Source organism: Mandrillus leucophaeus, unplaced genomic scaffold (genome assembly GCF_000951045.1).
Source record: "Mandrillus leucophaeus isolate KB7577 unplaced genomic scaffold, Mleu.le_1.0 Scaffold389, whole genome shotgun sequence".
Lineage (NCBI taxonomy): Eukaryota > Metazoa > Chordata > Mammalia > Primates > Cercopithecidae > Mandrillus > Mandrillus leucophaeus.
In genome coordinates, this window is record NW_012104131.1 from 5,436,271 (window position 1) to 5,453,611 (window position 17,341).

The window sequence follows — 17,341 nt, forward strand, 5'->3', positions numbered from 1 at the left end:
ATTCATTGCTGGCAATGGACACATTAAAACTGCCAGTACCAGGGAGCTAAAGGTTCCCAATGTGTTACTAAGAGGAATTATTTGGGAGGGCGATAGTTAAGGTGGGCAGGATACAAGTGAGGCAAATGCACTAACTGAATTGTCTCCACCGTGGTAAGTTGCTTCCTCCGAAATGTGGAGAACTGAATCTATGTGGAGAACTGAATCTAAGTGCCTATTTTTGGTGCACAGCAGGCTTTAGAATAAAGCTGCCCTCCTTTGTTTTTTAAATGAGCCTGTGCTTTTGTCTCTGGCAGGAATACATTCAAAGATTCTATTTTCCTCCAAGGCCCCAGCTGCCCCTCTGGACCCCATCTTTTACTTTTCTTTCCCAGGTTGTTTTTCTTTTCTCCTCTCTCTCTCACTTACTCTCTCTCTCTCTCCCTCTCTCTCCTTCTCTCCCTTTCTGTCTTCCTCCCATCCTTTTTGAAAAGACAAAGGAGACAATTCCTTAGAGGATTTCACCACCCTGTGCATTTCAGTGGATCAGAAGGAAATATTTTTAAAGCGGTTCACATTTAGTCTGGATCAGTGACTCTTTTCGGTACACTGAGGATTAGGAATGACCAAAGTGTGTAACAAGTAAGGCCTTGATCTTTGTCCATGTTTTCAGCTAAATAGCCACTGATACGGTGGCCAGAATTATAGCCTCTGGAAGAAAATGCAGTTTTTAATGAAATTCAAATAAGAAAAGGATTTATTATTAGGTGATTGTTGGTCTGGATTTGGAAGAATTTAGAGAAATCCACATCACCAAGAGAAGCACATCACGTGAAATCAAAGTCCCTCTCACCATTGAGGAAAGGGAATTAGAAGAGCCATTTGCATACATGAACGGAACAGGCGGGGATGCCATGTGCAGTTGTTCAGCCTGTGCCCTGCTGAAAGCCAGACCACACTCCATTTTCTAAGGCACACACCTCCAAGGCTGTGTCAAACCAGATGGAGCACCCTTTCCTATTCTTTCAAAGCTGCCATGTGGATTAGGGGACCCTGAGACTAAGGCTTAGACCCAATGCAGTGACACAAACAGTGACTCCATAAGACTCTTTTTGGAGATAATCATCCACCTACTGGCAAGAGGCAAGGGAGAAGCACTTTCAAAGGATATCCAGACCTCAAAGAGGAAAGGAGATGTTCATCCTCCCTTATCTCAAGGAGCTGATACCAGAAGCTCTAAATGGGCAGCTAAAGTGGAGGGGTGACAAATCTGAGCTAAAGGGCAGTATAGCTCTATGGAAACATCTTTTCTGCAATGTGTCTCAGTCCACAGCAGACAGATATGGTGACAGATTTGAGCAAAGGAATCAGATCCAAAGAGGCAACCCTCACAACCAATGTCAATCAGCAGACAGCAGCTGTAGCCACACCTTGCGGAGTGGGCTCCTAACAGTGAGGAATGGTCTCTCATGTGGTCAGTCACAGGTCTTTTAGTCAAACTTGTAAAAAATGTTAACATGTGGTAGACTTTCATTCACCCATTCAAGGTGCCTGGCGTTTTAATCATTCAGAAGTTTATTCCTTGTCAGTTAGAGAAAACAGTATTTTGGGAGAGAAATAAAAGACAGTAGGAAATAAAAGATGAATTTGAATATGACAAAGTAGCCAATATGTATGAAAAAGACTTGTGGTTTTCCAATTGTGACTATGAAGCCCCAGGAATTCTATACCTTAGGAGCATGTAGGAAGGGGAAGGGGAGTGGCCGAGAAGTTAGGGTTTCCCCTTCTCCACTCCCTAGCCAGAGGGGATCTAGTTTCACTTATTTCATTCATGTTTTCATTCATTTATTAAGTGCTTCTATGGCAAGTCATCATTGTAAGCTCTTTACATGGGTTATCAGGTTTAATTTTCCTCCCGATCCTCTGAGATAAGTACTGTGTTTCTATTTTACTGACACAGAAACTGAGGCACAAAGATGTTATGCAACATATTGATATTGAGGGTTAGAAAAGGGAGAGAGGGCACTAATCTGAATCATTAGAAAAAGATTTCAGAAGATGGGGAGGATGAGCATGATGTTCTCAATCGGTTACACATTGGGGGGAGGCAGATCAGCACAGTAGACAAATGAATAGCAGGAAGAGTGGTTTTCTGGCGATGTGTGAAGCAGGTCCAATGAACTGAGGGATAACAGAAGAAGGGCTCTGAGAAGAGCAAGCCAAATGCTGGCCAAGAAGGCAGGACATAAGCCTGGGGAGGGGATGGATTTATGAATACACACAGAAAGAAGTATCAGATCAAGGGCAAGAGAAATAGGACCCAAGTCCTGAGCCTTGTTGCCAAGAGAAGAGGGCAGCCTGGAACACACAGAAGGGACTGATTTAACTTGTAGAGGAGATTTATTTTGCATTTTGCTCAAAATTTGATAGGCTTTTGGCAAGTGTATGAAACAGTCATAGATTTGGCAGTCTTCTGCTAGCAGATTTGAAATGTTCAATCCTTAAGAACTGCTGCATCGTTAGGTTATGCAAAACAGGGTGCAATTTTGTAAATATGCCATCTTGTACTGATTTGACATTTGTTCTATTATCCCAGAATATGCCAAAGGGAGAGAGACCTTCAGATTTAAGCCAAACCTTAACTTGTTTGTTGAGTGCTGATAAAATGTTGACTGCTGTGTGATCTTTAAAGAAGCCAGTGTTGCTTGGTGAGGCCTGAGGTAGAGCCCCCTGTCTGGGGTTGATGGGAGCTCTCCTTGGCATCCCATGAGTACAGTTGTTTGATAGATGTAAACAAGTAAAACATCTGATTTAGTGAGTTGAGTTCATTCTTTTCTTAAACATTTTCTGTGGCCCCTGTTGTGGCATTAATGGTGCTTCCCCAAATGGCATCATTTAATATTAATTATGGAGCTTTGGTTACGAGTAGGAGAATGCACAGAGCAAGCCGCTAAACCCAAGGTCATATCTTACTGAAGTGTTGGGTTGCTGTCCATTAGACCCAATGACTGTGTGCTCTTTCTATAAGATCTTATAAATGGGAGGAGTTGTTTGGTTGTGATGTCAAGTGCCAATAGAATATGACGGTAAGGGACATGGGCTTTTGGGATTAGGCCAACATGTCCTCAATTTCTGTGTCAGCCACTTACCAGCAGTATGAGCTTGAGGAGGCTACTTAACCTCGCTGAATCTCAGTTTCCTCATCTGGATAATGGGATAATCAGACCTACCTCACAGGGTTATTGAAATCATTAAATGAGATGCCTGTGCCTGCCATGAAGGAAGCTTTCAAAACATGGCAGCTGCCACCACTATTATCTCCAGGAAGCAAAATGTCCTTATGGTTCCTAGATGGCACTAGGGGTAGTTTAAAAATTGTTATACCTTCTGTTTCTCATAGTACTCTCCTCCTCTTATCAGCTCTCTCTTTTAATTCAAAAATACAAAGATTTATTTGTTGGAAGGTAACTGAAGAACCAGCATGATCCAACGAGCAGCTACAGATGGTTCTTCTTGGGGACTGAAGGAAAAGCTCCTCAGAGATGCTGTGGAGTCGGCACTGCCACTGGACCGATCCTTCCCACTTCTCCTTGCCAGGCTGTTGCTGGCAGCGGGGCTCTCCGGAAGTTTCTAGCCTCAGGAGAGTGCCAACTGCACCACCATTGCATCCTTGCCCATTTATCACTCTGAGTTTCCTTTTTAGTAGTTGGTGATAGACTATTCGGCTTCTAACTTAGTCATCCATTTCCTTTTTTATTTCTGTTTCCATGGATAGGCAAAGAGGGATTATCCTCTTTTGGTAGGTTAAAATAGCACAATTAATTTTTTTCTAATCATTAATCATACCTTAAATTCATGCCGGTATTTCCTTTTCTGGCTTTGTGTGTTACCTTTACAGCTTCAAGTGTGCCATACAGTGGACTGTAAAGGGTGTTAATTGAGAAGCCAGGGTGCACAGTTGAGTAGGGAATGATCAATGGTTCCAGAGGCAAGGTGACACAGCTGCCTTTTTCTGGAGGAAAAATGTTCTGTGTAGCCTCAGAGCCTTAAAGTGGGTGTATGTCTCTCGGCTGCCTCTCTCCCTCTCACAGAGAGGTCCCTCTGGAGGCTTCTCCCAGTGAGCAGGGGAAGTGCGCATTTGAAATGGCACACTTATCTTGCAGTTGCAGGGGAAGCTTTTGTTTTATTTTTCTCTTGCTGCATTAAAGTATTTGTCTTTCTTTCTTTGTAGTGTAATATTGTTAATGTAAAACAATTTGCATCATGACACTTTTATCACAGTTTTCGTCTTTTTCTCAGTATGTTGCATTTCTCACCATGTCTAGTTCATCACAGCTACAGTGTGTACATCACAACATTTATCTTAGGCTCAGGGTTTTACTTGTTTATAAAAATTGTCTTCTTTCAGCCTGTATTCACTCCATTTAAGAAAAAAAAAGGCAGCCAGAAACTGTTTTGGTCCAAACTCCAGTAGTTATCACATTCCTTGCTAACTGTCCTGCGTATTTATATGTCTCCTAACTATTACTCTATGTTTCAATGACATTTCTCAGTTTCATGGCTCGGGGAGGTTGTAGGAGCAGCTTTTGCTTTTCAAGCTGCCAAGCAAGGCAGACCCATGAGGCTTTTGGAGGTGAGGTGAGGTGGCACAGTTGTATATTTGGGTCAGGTCTGAGTGTTAAAGTTGACTGTCTTCTGCGAGCAAAGAGCTAAATTTAATTTGGAGAGAAACAAGGAGGCAGGAAGTCAGTGCAGGCTGAGAGCATGGCTAACGGAAAGGATCACCAAAGAGGACTCACACGAGGGCACCTGGACCTGCAATTCAGGCGATTAATGTTCACAGTCAGTACTCAAGCCTCAGCCTTTCTTGTCTCCAGCTTTGAATGATGCACAAAACTGTCTTTTAGGGAGATTTATTTTGACCTATTCCTCTCTGAAGGACAGAGAATTGCTCAGAGTTCTATTGCCCCATTAGGCTATACGTCACTTGCGTAGTCACAGAATATGCCTCCCACATCACCCAGGGCTGTGTAGAGCACTCTCTCTTCTGATTAGTGCAATCTGAGAAGGCATGGGGTCTTAGGAGGATCTCAAAGGATACCCACTATTATTGTGCACTTCAGATTCCAGGACAGTTAATTAACATTTTATTTCACACTGTTTCTTTGCCAGAAGATCACATCATAAACAGCTTGGAATTTTAGTAGAGACGCAGCGCAATGTAGGAAGTAAAAAGGACTTGCTGTCAGACTTTGTCCAGCTCTGACACTTGCTGTAGTTGTGACCTGGTGCAGGTTACTCACCTTCTGAGTCTCGGTGCCTCCATCTAGAAAGCAGAATTGGTCTAGACCTATTTTAACTGAATATTGCAAGGATTAGATATAACAGTGCTTTTATAAACCCTTATTTATATGTGATGCTTAACACAGTGACAGGCACAGAGTAAATGCTCAATTGAGTGTTAGCTATTATCATGGATGGCATGGTGTATGGATTGAAAGTGGGCAAAACATATCTCAATACATTTCAGAATGAGCATATTTTATTCTGCCTACCACAGCTGATAACACTTGATTCTGCAAAACTAGGACCAAATATAGTGGACACTGCAAGTGCTTGATAATTTATTTCATTTACTCATTTAATTGATAAATATTTCGCATTCTCTTAGTTGTTAAGAGTAATGCACAATATAGACAAATCTTTTTTCTTATGGATCTTATCATTTAGTGGAGTACATAATAAGTAAATGTTGATTGACTAGATGAAAAATGAGTGGAGGGATGAATGGTGATGTTGGGATGGATGGACCGATGGATTTATATTTAGATGTATTTATCTGAGACATCTTACCAGACAAAAAAGTTTCTCAAAAATAAAAGGAGTCTCACTCAGGTTTTTATTCTGAGAGTTCATGAGTAAAATTCTCAGTTTGGGTGAGAAATGGAATATGGTCAGAACAAGTAGGAACTAGCCTGCACAGAAGAGGAAGCGCATTTGTTTTAAGCCTACTAGGCCAGGATGACCTTGGGACATTCAGTCAACTGAAACATTTTGGGTGGCTCTGTCCTGAAAGTCATAGATAAAATGTCTTTTTTCCAGAAACACTGTTAAAGAATTCTCACATCAGCATCAGAAATTTAACCCCCAAAAATGCTTTTGCCATGCCTCTTGGTTCCTATAATTGTGACGGAGTAAGAGGAGTTACAGGAGCCCACCCTTATTTAAGGTGAATACATTCCAAGACCCCCAGTGGATGCCAAAACTGTGGATAGTACCGAGCCCTCTATACATTATGGTTTTTTTCCTCTACATATATACATACCTATGATAAAGTTTATAAATTAGGCATTATAAGAGATTAACAATAGTTAATAATAAAATAGAACAATTATAATGATAAACTGTAATAAAAGTTAATTGAGTATAGTCTCTATTTCTCAAAATATCTTATTGTACTATACTGCAGGTAACTGAAACCATAGAAAGCAAAACTGCCAATAAGGGGGGACTACTCAATTCCAATTTTATAGAAATCAAAGCTCAAAGAGCAGCGTATCTCCAGTTGCATAGCTCACTGATATTGAAACTGGAACTTGAATACAAACACGGTTACTTTAGCCCCATTCCCTTCCTGCCAGGTCACCAAGGTTCCCATCAAAAATATAAGCTGATATGAGCTACAGAGATATCTGTGAAATATAAACCTTGGCTTTCATAAAGTTGAATTTGATTCACCAAGGTGCTGCAGGACCAGCTGGCTGCTTTTAAACCCATGGAGATGCTGCTGCCCCTTTCCTGCCCTATCCATAACAGGACCATCAAAGTGGACTCTAGCTCACCCCCTCCCAAAGGCACTACAGTATTTTGTGGCATTTTTACCTTCATCCCAACTTTGGTAAATATCCTCAAAATTGGATGACCAGCTCTAGATGCTTTCAATGGCTTTTTCATTCAAAACTCCTGACCCTCATTATAGGAGCCCTGGCTCAGGCCACATAGCAGTCTCAAAAAGCTGAGTTCCCAATTTTTTTTTAATCCTATTTCCTTGACTAATTTGGGTATGACTTGATCTAATAGTATCTCCTCTAATACACAGAATGAGGCAGACAACAACAACCCACTGATTTTCTAAGGCCATTTTTGATCTTTTTTACCCTCTTCCCCTCCCATATGTTACATTTGTCTAGGTTTTTAACATCTGTTCCCAAAGAGGTAATATTTGCTTTTCATTCAGAGCTTAGCAATGTGGACCAAAGTTCACATGACATATTGCAGAGTATGTTTAGTTGCAAATGCTATGTACAGGCTCTTTGAAATGTAGCATGTATGGCACCATGTGACACATGGTTGCCATGGCAATACACTTTTTGGCTGAACTACAGCAGAAGCCCATGGAACATACATTGCTAATACGAGACTCTGCCCTGTGCTAATGCATAGGACACAGCCAATCTGGGATCTGGGACTCAAGGGGTTTTGCATGCAGGCTGGGTGGCAGGTGCCCTCTTCCTGCATGTTCAGGGAAGATGTGGCATCCTCCCTTCTAGTCCTGTCTCCTAGGCACAGGGCATGCTGTGCATTCTGCCATGCATGGAGACAGCATTTGCTTGAATATCGGTTTGCTATATTTTGTATCAAAGGGGGCCCCAGCTGAAAACATTTTATTTTGTAAACTGAAGTGAAAAATCAGTTTATGGCAGATCCTTTTTTGAATAATGACATTCTTTTTCCCAATTCCAGAATTCAACAGTCATGAGCAGAGCTGAAAATTTTAAACAAGTTGAGTACCTCCTTATTCATGGAACAGCAGATGGTGAGTTTCAGTTAATTAGACTTTTTAGTATCACAGACAGGTTTGCAATTTCACTACTGACAAAACAAAAGCATGAGGGGCAAGACTGTTACATTTACTTCAATAAAACAGTGTTGCTTTCCACAAGTCACTTGTCTTGGGCTAAATGGGATGCTGAGTCCTAGAACTTCAAACGGTCCCTTTCTTCTTGTGCCTTTCCCACCCCTTGGTACCAGAAAACTGGAGCGGCTATTAGCTACTTTATGTTTCCTTTCTCTCCCTGCAGATAACGTTCACTTTCAGCAGTCAGCTCAGATCTCCAAAGCCCTGGTCGATGCTGGAGTGGATTTCCAGGCAATGGTATAGAAAAACTTTGTGCAAGGGGAGGGAAGTTGCTGGTGGGGTATAGTTTCCTCTTTCTGGGCCAATTCTCTTAGCAGTGCCAGAGACAGGACAGAAAAAAAACATTAAAACAATTGGTTTTTTTTCAACGTGAAGTCAGAAGAGTGGTATCCTTGAGCCATGCACAGAGTGATGTTCAATAATATTAGTGAGTTTGTGGTTAAGAAGCACAATATTGCATATCCTGGGAGTATCAAGACACTGCTCTCCTGTTCATGTGATTGTTCAGTCTCTCCCTATTTTGATTCAGAAGTAATCACTTATTCAGTAAATGTGTGGCAGAGTAATTCTAAAGTGAAACCAGCATGATAATAGCTCAGCTCAAATATGAAAATCCATTTCTGTCTGGTACGTATTACTAGCCATTTGAACAACAGTGGGATCTTAATAATCAGCATGCTTCAGTTTTTGCAATTGCAAGGTGATCTTTTGTTAAATAACCACAGTTTATTTATTAAACAATTAGGATTGTTTTATAAAGTCAGATATGGCTAGAGCTGTTGTTGTCTATGCAGAGGATATTTCTGGGTATTATGTCAAATTCATTTTCTGCATTAGAGATTTTCAGATGAAGGAAAAAATACGTATTTTTATGTATGTATGTATGTATGTATATGTATTTATGTGTCCTCTAACGCACGTGATCTGCTATGTGCTCAGTTCAAATGGTGCCCAATGCATAGGAGTGGGACAGTTACTTGATACTGAGAAAAACTGGCTATCTTTTGGGTCAGTGCTTTATAACAGTTTGAAGTTTATTTTTCTACTATTCAAAGGAAAGACACATGCTACTTAAATTAAGCTTTTTTTTTTAAGTTAACTTATGTCTCCGTAATTTATGTTTGCCCAGTAACGACTTCCCAATTATTTAATAAGGTATGAATTGATAAATTTTTGCCCCAGATCATAAATTCCTTTTACATAAATGTCAAATATACAGATTTTTAAAATACCAGTTTAAAATCTAAGTGTTTGCAAATAATACATCTGACTTTTGACTTCACTTCTATTAAACATACATATGTAATATTGAAATAGATTTTTTTTCTAGTTTCTTGGTGCTATATATTAGGCAACATTGCTTTTAAAAAATCATTTAGTTTAATACAGTTTATCTTACTAGAGTATACAGAAATTTAACACTTCATAACACTCTAATTAAAACAAGTGGGCTTAATGGGATAAGCATTCCTTCCTATGCATGGTGTATTTCTAAGTGACCTTTGAGTCAAATTTGGAAATGGATTGGGTGTTTTAATTAAAATTTACATATCTTTAAAGCACTATTAAATAAAGCCAAATTCACAGTGAGTTCTCTCAGCACCTGCAAAAGAGGATCAGAGACTTCTGCAGGACAGAACAACATGCCCTGGAAAAGCTCTGGGGGAAAATTAGACACCCTCCTTGACCCTGTTTCAGTTTAGAAACTGCTTCAGGAATTAAAACACTCTGTTTTATACCATGTATGCTCGTGAGAACTTATTTGAATTTACGTTTTTTTTTTTTTTTTTTTTTTAAAGAAGACAACTAACTTCCTAATTCTAACTTTTTTTCTTTCTCTCTCTAGTGGTATACTGATGAAGACCATGGAATCGCTAGCAGCACAGCACACCAACACATATACACCCACATGAGCCACTTCATAAAACAATGTTTCTCTTTACCTTAGCACCTCAAAACACCATGCCGTTTAAAGCTTATTAAAAGTCATTTTTGTTTTCATTATCTCAAAACTGCACTGTCAAGATGATGATCTTAAAAATATACACTCAAATCAAGAAACTTAAGGTTACCTTTGTTCCCAAATTTCATACCTATCATCTTAAGTAGGGACTTCTGTCTTCACAACAGATTATTACCTTACAGAAGTTTGAATTATCCGGTCGAGTTTTATTGTTTAAAATCATTTCCGCATCAGCTGCTGAAACAACAAATAGGAATTGTTTTTATGGAAGCTTTGCATAGATTCCCTGAGCAGGATTTTAATCTTTTTCTAACTGGACTGGTTCAAATGTTGTTCTCTTCTTTAAAAGGATGGCAAGATGTGGGCAGTGATGTCACTAGGGCAGGGACAGGATAAGAGGGATTAGGGAGAGAAGATAGCAGGGCATGGCTGGGAACCCAAGTCCAAGCATACCAACACGAGCAGGCTACTGTCAGCTCCCCTCGGAGAAGATCTGTTCACAGCCAGACTGGCACAGTTTTCTGAGAAAGACTATTCAAACAGTCTCAGGAAATCAAATATGCAAAGCACTGACTTCTAAGTAAAACCACAGCAGTTGAAAAGACTCCAAAGAAATGTAAGGGAAACTGCCAGCAATGCAGGCCCCCAGGTGCCAGTTATGGCTATAGGTGCTACAAAAACACAGCAAGGGTGATGGGAAAGCATTGTAAATGTGCTTTAAAAAAAAACATACTGATGTTCCTAGTGAAAGAGGCAGCTTGAAACTGAGATGTGAACACATCAGCTTGCCCTGTTAAAAGATGAAAATATTTGTATTGCAAATCTTAACTTGAAGGAGTCCTTGCCTCAATTTTTCTTATTTCATTTCTTTGAGTGTCTTCATTAAAAGAATACTTTAACTTCCTTGGACTCATTTTAAAAAATGGAACATAAAATAGAATGTTATATATTATTATTCCCATTCTACATACTATGGAATTTCTCCTGGTCATTTAATAAATGTGCCTTCATTTTTTCAGAAGTAATGACTTGTGTCTTGAATCAGACCTAAACCACACTGGCATATGGACACATTTATCTAGAAAGACTCTTGTTTATTTTGTTAGTAATCCCTTGTAAACATGGAAATAGTCCAGCTTTGGTAAAAAATTAGATATATAAAAATGTGTTAAGCTAAATAGTTCATCGGTTTTTGCCTAATAATATGCAATTCTCTTATCATAAATACATATAGCTTTTGAGAAATCAAATATTTTAGTTATTTATATCATACACAATTTATAATTTTATTGCAGGGAACTATGATGAGGCTCATATAAGAACAAATACGATCAGAAGTATCATTCTGGCAGTTCTTGTGGCTCAGGAGAAGTAGTCAAGTCAATTACTTATGTGGTTGACTAATTATTGGTGGTTGACATTACTATAAAAATAAAAGCATAATTTTTTTTTTTTTTTTTGAGATGGAGTCTTGCTCTATTGCCCAGGCTGAAGTGTAGTGGCATGATCTCAGCTCACTGCAACCTCCACCTCCTGGGTTCAAATGATTCTTCTGTCTCAGCCTCCCAAGTAGCTGGGATTACAGGTGCATGCCACCACACCTGGCTAATTTTTTTATTTTTAGTAGAGACGGGTTTCTACCATGTTGACTAGGCTGCCATGTTGACTTTTGACCTCAGGTGATCCGCCCGCCTTGGCCTTTCAAAGTGCTGGGATTACAGGCGTGAGCCACCATATCCGACTGAAAGCATAAACTTTAAATGCTGAATTTGGCCTAGCAAAGCAATGTCTACATAACAGAAAACGTCATTTTTTTTCCAATTATTTGCAAAACAGCCTCATTTTAAAAAATTTGACTTTGTGAGTTTAAACTTAGCTTCAGACCATTTGCTAGACAAAGTTTTCCCAGACAGGGTGAGCTACAGCATAAAAACCTAAAAATGGAAGAAATGGAAAAAAGAAATCTATCAATTCAACATAAGACTGATGAGTCATGCATAGGCATGGACAGTGGATTGTGAAATCCATCTTCAACTACAGCTTCAGAGTGTGCCATTGAGTAGCTTCACCTTAATTAAATCTCAACTCCCACTCCTCCACTGGAACCACAAACTGACCTTCCAGTCTGTAGGGCTCTTGTCAAAATTCTGCTCCTTAATACAGTTCAATCATTGTGAGTAGCTGGACCAATCTTTGCAGAATTGTATACCAAGAAGCGGTAGTAATATATGTTCACATCCTGGACAGCATTAATAGTCATAAAAGCAAATTAAATAGATATTCTTCTTTTATCTTAATTGAAGCCAGGCATTGTACATTGTCAGACATTGTACAACATCAGATATTATACAAGCCAGATATTATAATATCTAAGTCAGATACTATTTAATATTTGTACAATATCAAAATAATATAGATTAATATTCCTTTAGTTTCTAAGCATGAGTATTTTCTCTGGAGCGAGGTAATCCCAGCACATATTTTTCAGGCATTGAAGGCTGCAAAAGGTAATGATGTGAGTCAAGTCAAAGTAGTTTTCATTTGACCCTCATAGGACAAGTTTTCTTTTCCAATGAGAGTTTTAAATTAGCTTATGGAAAAAGAAGAAAATGGACAAATAAATTAGAGATAATCTGAGAATAAGTTTAAAACATACAGGAACCAGTCATATCACTAAGATGTGCAGACTTGTCTTGATATTCATAGCTGCAGCCTCTGCAGACACAGGAATGGCTAAGACTCCTTTCATAAACAACCTGTGAGAGTACACCAGGGCCCAGAGGCACATACCCGAAAAGAAGGGAGAAATGGCTTACATCTCTTCTATAAGTACAGGGTTTGTTTTTTAAGTTTCTATCAAGATTTTTAGAAAATCGCTAGGAATTATTTTAACATGTTTTGTTGGAAATTTTGCTAAATATGATTACATACCTTCATACTTTCTTAAATATCAGGCACAGAATATAATTCAGTGCATCCTTGATAACTCAGAGCCACTACCATATAAGTTAATGAACGTATTGGGCTTTGTGTCATTCTGCATACTTTGTTTCTTTTCTTATTCGCGGGTAGTCACTGAGGCTACCGGTTCCACTTCTTGGCATTTGTTACTTTTGCTCAAAGTTGATGTGAGAATACTGATTTGTAAGACTACTGGATTTGCACAATATTTACGATTCAATAAACTCTAAATAGAAAACATACCAAAACGCAAGCATGGCTTTTTTTCCATAAGGTAAGAGGATTTTGTTGGTGCACTCTGTGGCAGTTATTTCAGCAGTGTCCAGGAACCCTCTAGTGTACATCCTGAGTGACCTAGAGTGTGTATTCAGGATGTCTGAGGGATACAGATGATTGAGAATGACAGACAAGTGGGGGTTATAAAATATAACATCACAGCTGGGTGCGGTGGTGGCTCACGCCTGTACTCACAGCACTTTCGGAGGCCGAGGTGGGTGGATTGCCTGATATCAGGAGTTCGAGACCAACTTGGGCAACATGGTGAAACCCTGTCTCTACTGAAATACAAAAAAGCAGTCGGGCATGGCAGTGTGCTCCTGTAATCCCAGCTACTCGGGAGTCTGAGACAGGAGAATCACTTGAACCCAGGAGGCAGAAGTTGCAGTTAGCCGAGATCACGCCATTGTACTCCAGCCTGGGAGATAGAGAGAGACTCCATCTCAAAATAAATAAATAAATAAATAAAGTATAACATCACTATCCCATGAGGAAAGCTTACAGCATGGTATGAATGAACCAATGTTACGCTCTGTAGAAATGTATCATCTTTCTGCACGGTCTTCTTTCTGTTACAATATTAACATTTACACCCAAGAATTTGAATTAATAGATAACTTCCTTACTTGAGAGAATAACATTTTTTTTTTGTTGCTTGCAGGCTTTAAGCCTCAACAAACTCGATAAATTCTTATTCTATATAGCCTTTGATCTGAACCAACTCTTTCAATTATTTAAAAAGCATGTGTGATTATGGAGTGAAGTGTCATCCAACAATCAAAACCCTTATTTATTGTTTAAGCTTCTTCTATCCAAAGTCCTGATATTTGTGACTCATGAGCAAAAAAGGTGTTGCATTGGGTAAGTTTGGTTTCCAATGTTAATAACAGAAAGATTGGTGGCAAAGAAAATGTAACACATTAAGCAGAAATATTAATCATCATAACCTGATTCTAGTTCCATGAGCCAGAATGAATAACCTGATAAGGAGGAAAGCGGTCACATCTCACCTCCTGCTGGAGACACAGTGCACTGCAGCTGAGGTCAGATGGACCTGGGTTAGAGTCTCAGTACCACTACTCACTAGTGGGAAACATTTAAAGAACAATACTTAGCCTCTTTGAACTCCAGTGTCTTCATTTGTAAAAAGTACAAAAAGACCCACCTTACAGAACTGTAGCATTGCTATGAAGATTTACATAGATACAATGCCTGACACCTTCCTTTCACCTTTTCCCTCCTCCTAGTAATAACCATTTAGCTGCTGCTTCTTGATGGCTCCATAGATTACACAGATTCTTGCCTTGGTCTTCTGTGTCCTCGGGTGCTGGGCACTTGAAGGTACTCATTAAGCATTTGCTGTGTTCCAATATTGACATGTCAGTGACAATTCCTTTTGGATTTGTAATCACTCTTAATAAACTGAGCAGCAGAATCTCCTGGTATATTTCACTTATTACATCAAGAGCCTTTGCTGGCTGGGTAAACAGCAGAGCACAGATCTGGGCTCTGGAGAGTTACAAAACAGGGACAAAACACCAAACACCATCTCTACCTTCAAGGGGCTTATAAATCAATGGAAAAAAGAAGTCACATGAAAAAAATATGTAACTACACACACCAGAAGGCAAGAGGATCCAGACAGAAAGCTGAGTCCAGGGTGAGAATGTAGGGTAGGATTCAAGGGTGAGCATAGAGAAGGTGGTTTCTGGATTATTATGAAGCAGTCATTGTCTGAACTGTGTACCATGCTTAGGTTTAACAGTCTCAGGCTTGCTGTGGACACTGTGCTTTTCAGAACACTTTGTTTTTTTTCAACTACAACTATATACACAAATATGTGCAATATATTTATATAATCTCCATATATAAGGGAATGCACTACATAAAAGTAATTACAATAAAGCTATTGTGTCTGGAGTTACTTGTTAGGTGCCTAAGGAGTATACTTGAGCCTGTTTCATTTCTACCCTAATGCAAATTTATACATCACTCATGAAAACTTAGTTTTGTCATCTGAGAGTCATCCTGGAAGGGAAATTCCTAAGGAGACAATTCCACTGTTTCCCCACTATATTCTCTACTGTGCTGCTCTATTAATCATTTCAAAATTCATTACTCAAAACTCTTAATGGGTAAAATTCCAACTATTCTAGGATAGAATTTAACATCATTTGTAATGTCTCTGACTTGTGTTTCTATCTTTTCCTACAAGTCTTCACTACCCTTCTAACACTCCACCATATTGGGCTGTTTGCTGGGTTCCAAATATGCCATACATAAAATATGCCAGGCTCTAGTTATGCCATATAGCTTTACTTTTAAATTTCATCTTTATTTCAATACTGACATAGGTTTGAGAATCTTTGCAGTTCCGGTGTTGCTGGAAAAGGGGTCCTGATCCAGACCCCAAAAATGGGTCCTTGGATCTTGCAAAGGAAAGAATTCAAGGAAAGCCACGGCATAGTGGAAGAAGCAAGTTTTTCAGAAACTGCTTCGTTACAGTGTGGGGTATCCTCAGGAAGCAAAAGGAGGAATGCCCTGTCCTTTGTCAGCGCCTCCACTTTTATAAGGAGTTACAAAGAGCTACAATGAAACTTGGAATATGCCTACATGCTCACTGAAGGCAGGGGCCTTCGGTGTGACTGATATTACATGACACTTAATCTTTTAACCTAAGCTTGTTCATTAATGTTACCTCTAAGTAAAGAGGGCTGAATTCTTAGGACATTGGGACATTCTGCAGGCATGGTGGGAGATGCTCTGTATGGTCATAAGTATTCTGTAATAATAGGTTGTAGCCAGCTTGGAAAGCGGCTGTTTTCAGACCATAAACATTAACCTTATAGGTGCCTTAAGAGCATTCTGGCTCTTCACTTCAAGATGGAATCATTCTGGTCATACTTCGTTAGATCAGAGGCCTAGTGGGCAGGGGTTCCTTCAGTATCTGGAGTATATTTCCTTCCCCATTTCCATTCTAATTCATGTGCTACCTCTTCTATAATGTTTTCCTCAAACTCTGCCCTATTCAAAAAATGGCTTTACTCATATGACCAACTCAGCACATGTCACATTATTTATAGCTATGTATCCACCCTGTCCTTAGAAGCAAGGATCATAGTCCTATTTCAAAGTACCAGCAGAAAGGATAGTATCCAGTACACCAACAGGAACTGAATTGGTGTGACAGTTGTATCAGTTAGCCACAGCTTTCCACAGAGAACATTAAAGGAGATCTCTAAAGTAAAAGTATTACCAGTAATCTTTGATTATTAGGCCTCTTCAAGGGGACTAACTATAATTAGCCTCTCAATGTAGACATTTAGAGAACCATCATATTATCCAAATGACTCTCATAAAACTTTCAAATGCCTGTAATCTCATTTGATTTCATTTCATTATGTGAATATATGAGATAGATACTAATATATTAGAAAAATTAGAACGCAATCTTGCAATGATAGTAAAATAGACAAGTGCCCAGGAGCAAATAGGCTAAAGTTAAGCCAAAACAGAGGTAGGTCAGTGCCATAGAAAACAGAATAAGTCACAATTTTAAAAGTCAAAAATCCTAAAAGATCTAGGAATCATGTTGAAATACAAGTTGCTTTTGGATCATTAGTGGAGAGTTTCTATCAAACTCTGGGTTTAAACTATATCGAGGAGACATTCAGATTATATATTTCTATATTACATTATACAGGAAAAAACTTCCCAATATTGTAGGCTGTGAAACAGGAGCAATTACAAAGTAAACTCAGTAGTCAAGAGAAAAATACCAAGCAGTAGGTTAGATAGAATTCTGAATGCAATTATCTCCACAACACACTGCCAGATGGCTCCAAAAGAATAATGGTCCCATCTGACTTTTGTAAGAAACAGGGAGGAGACAAATTTTAGGAAATGCTTTCCCCATGGAAGTTAAAAACAGAAGTCTAAATAGAGTTCTAATAATGAGGAATACTACTAACGACCTTGGAGGTTTTTCCTAACATAAGAAACAATGTCATCTGCACCCATTTCTGGAAAAATGAGTAAATATATCCTTATATAGTTCTCATAATCTTCTGTTCATAAAGTTCAAATTGTTTACTCTTGAAACATACTCTTAAATTGTTTATATCACCAAGAGTTCTTAGCTTTGAGGGTGTCTAAATTTAAATATTATATTCAAACAATCAAAATGTTTTACACTGATTTACTAATTAAAACAAAGAAAAAAGACAAGACACTTTGTATCACAA

At 38.9% G+C, this 17,341-nt stretch overlaps 1 protein-coding gene across 1 annotated transcript in view; it reads left to right on the forward strand.

Moving 5' to 3' along the window:
• The window catches only part of DPP4 (dipeptidyl-peptidase 4), an 85,308-nt gene extending 74,423 nt beyond the window's left edge, over positions 1 to 10,885 (forward strand). The window contains exons 24-26 of the mRNA XM_011991008.1: positions 7,723 to 7,795; positions 8,061 to 8,134; positions 9,744 to 10,885. Of these exons, the coding sequence (XP_011846398.1) occupies positions 7,723 to 7,795; positions 8,061 to 8,134; positions 9,744 to 9,845 (249 nt within the window). The 3' untranslated portion in view covers positions 9,846 to 10,885. The remainder of the gene's footprint in view (positions 1 to 7,722; positions 7,796 to 8,060; positions 8,135 to 9,743) is intronic.
• The last annotated feature ends 6,456 nt before the right edge of the window (positions 10,886 to 17,341 follow it).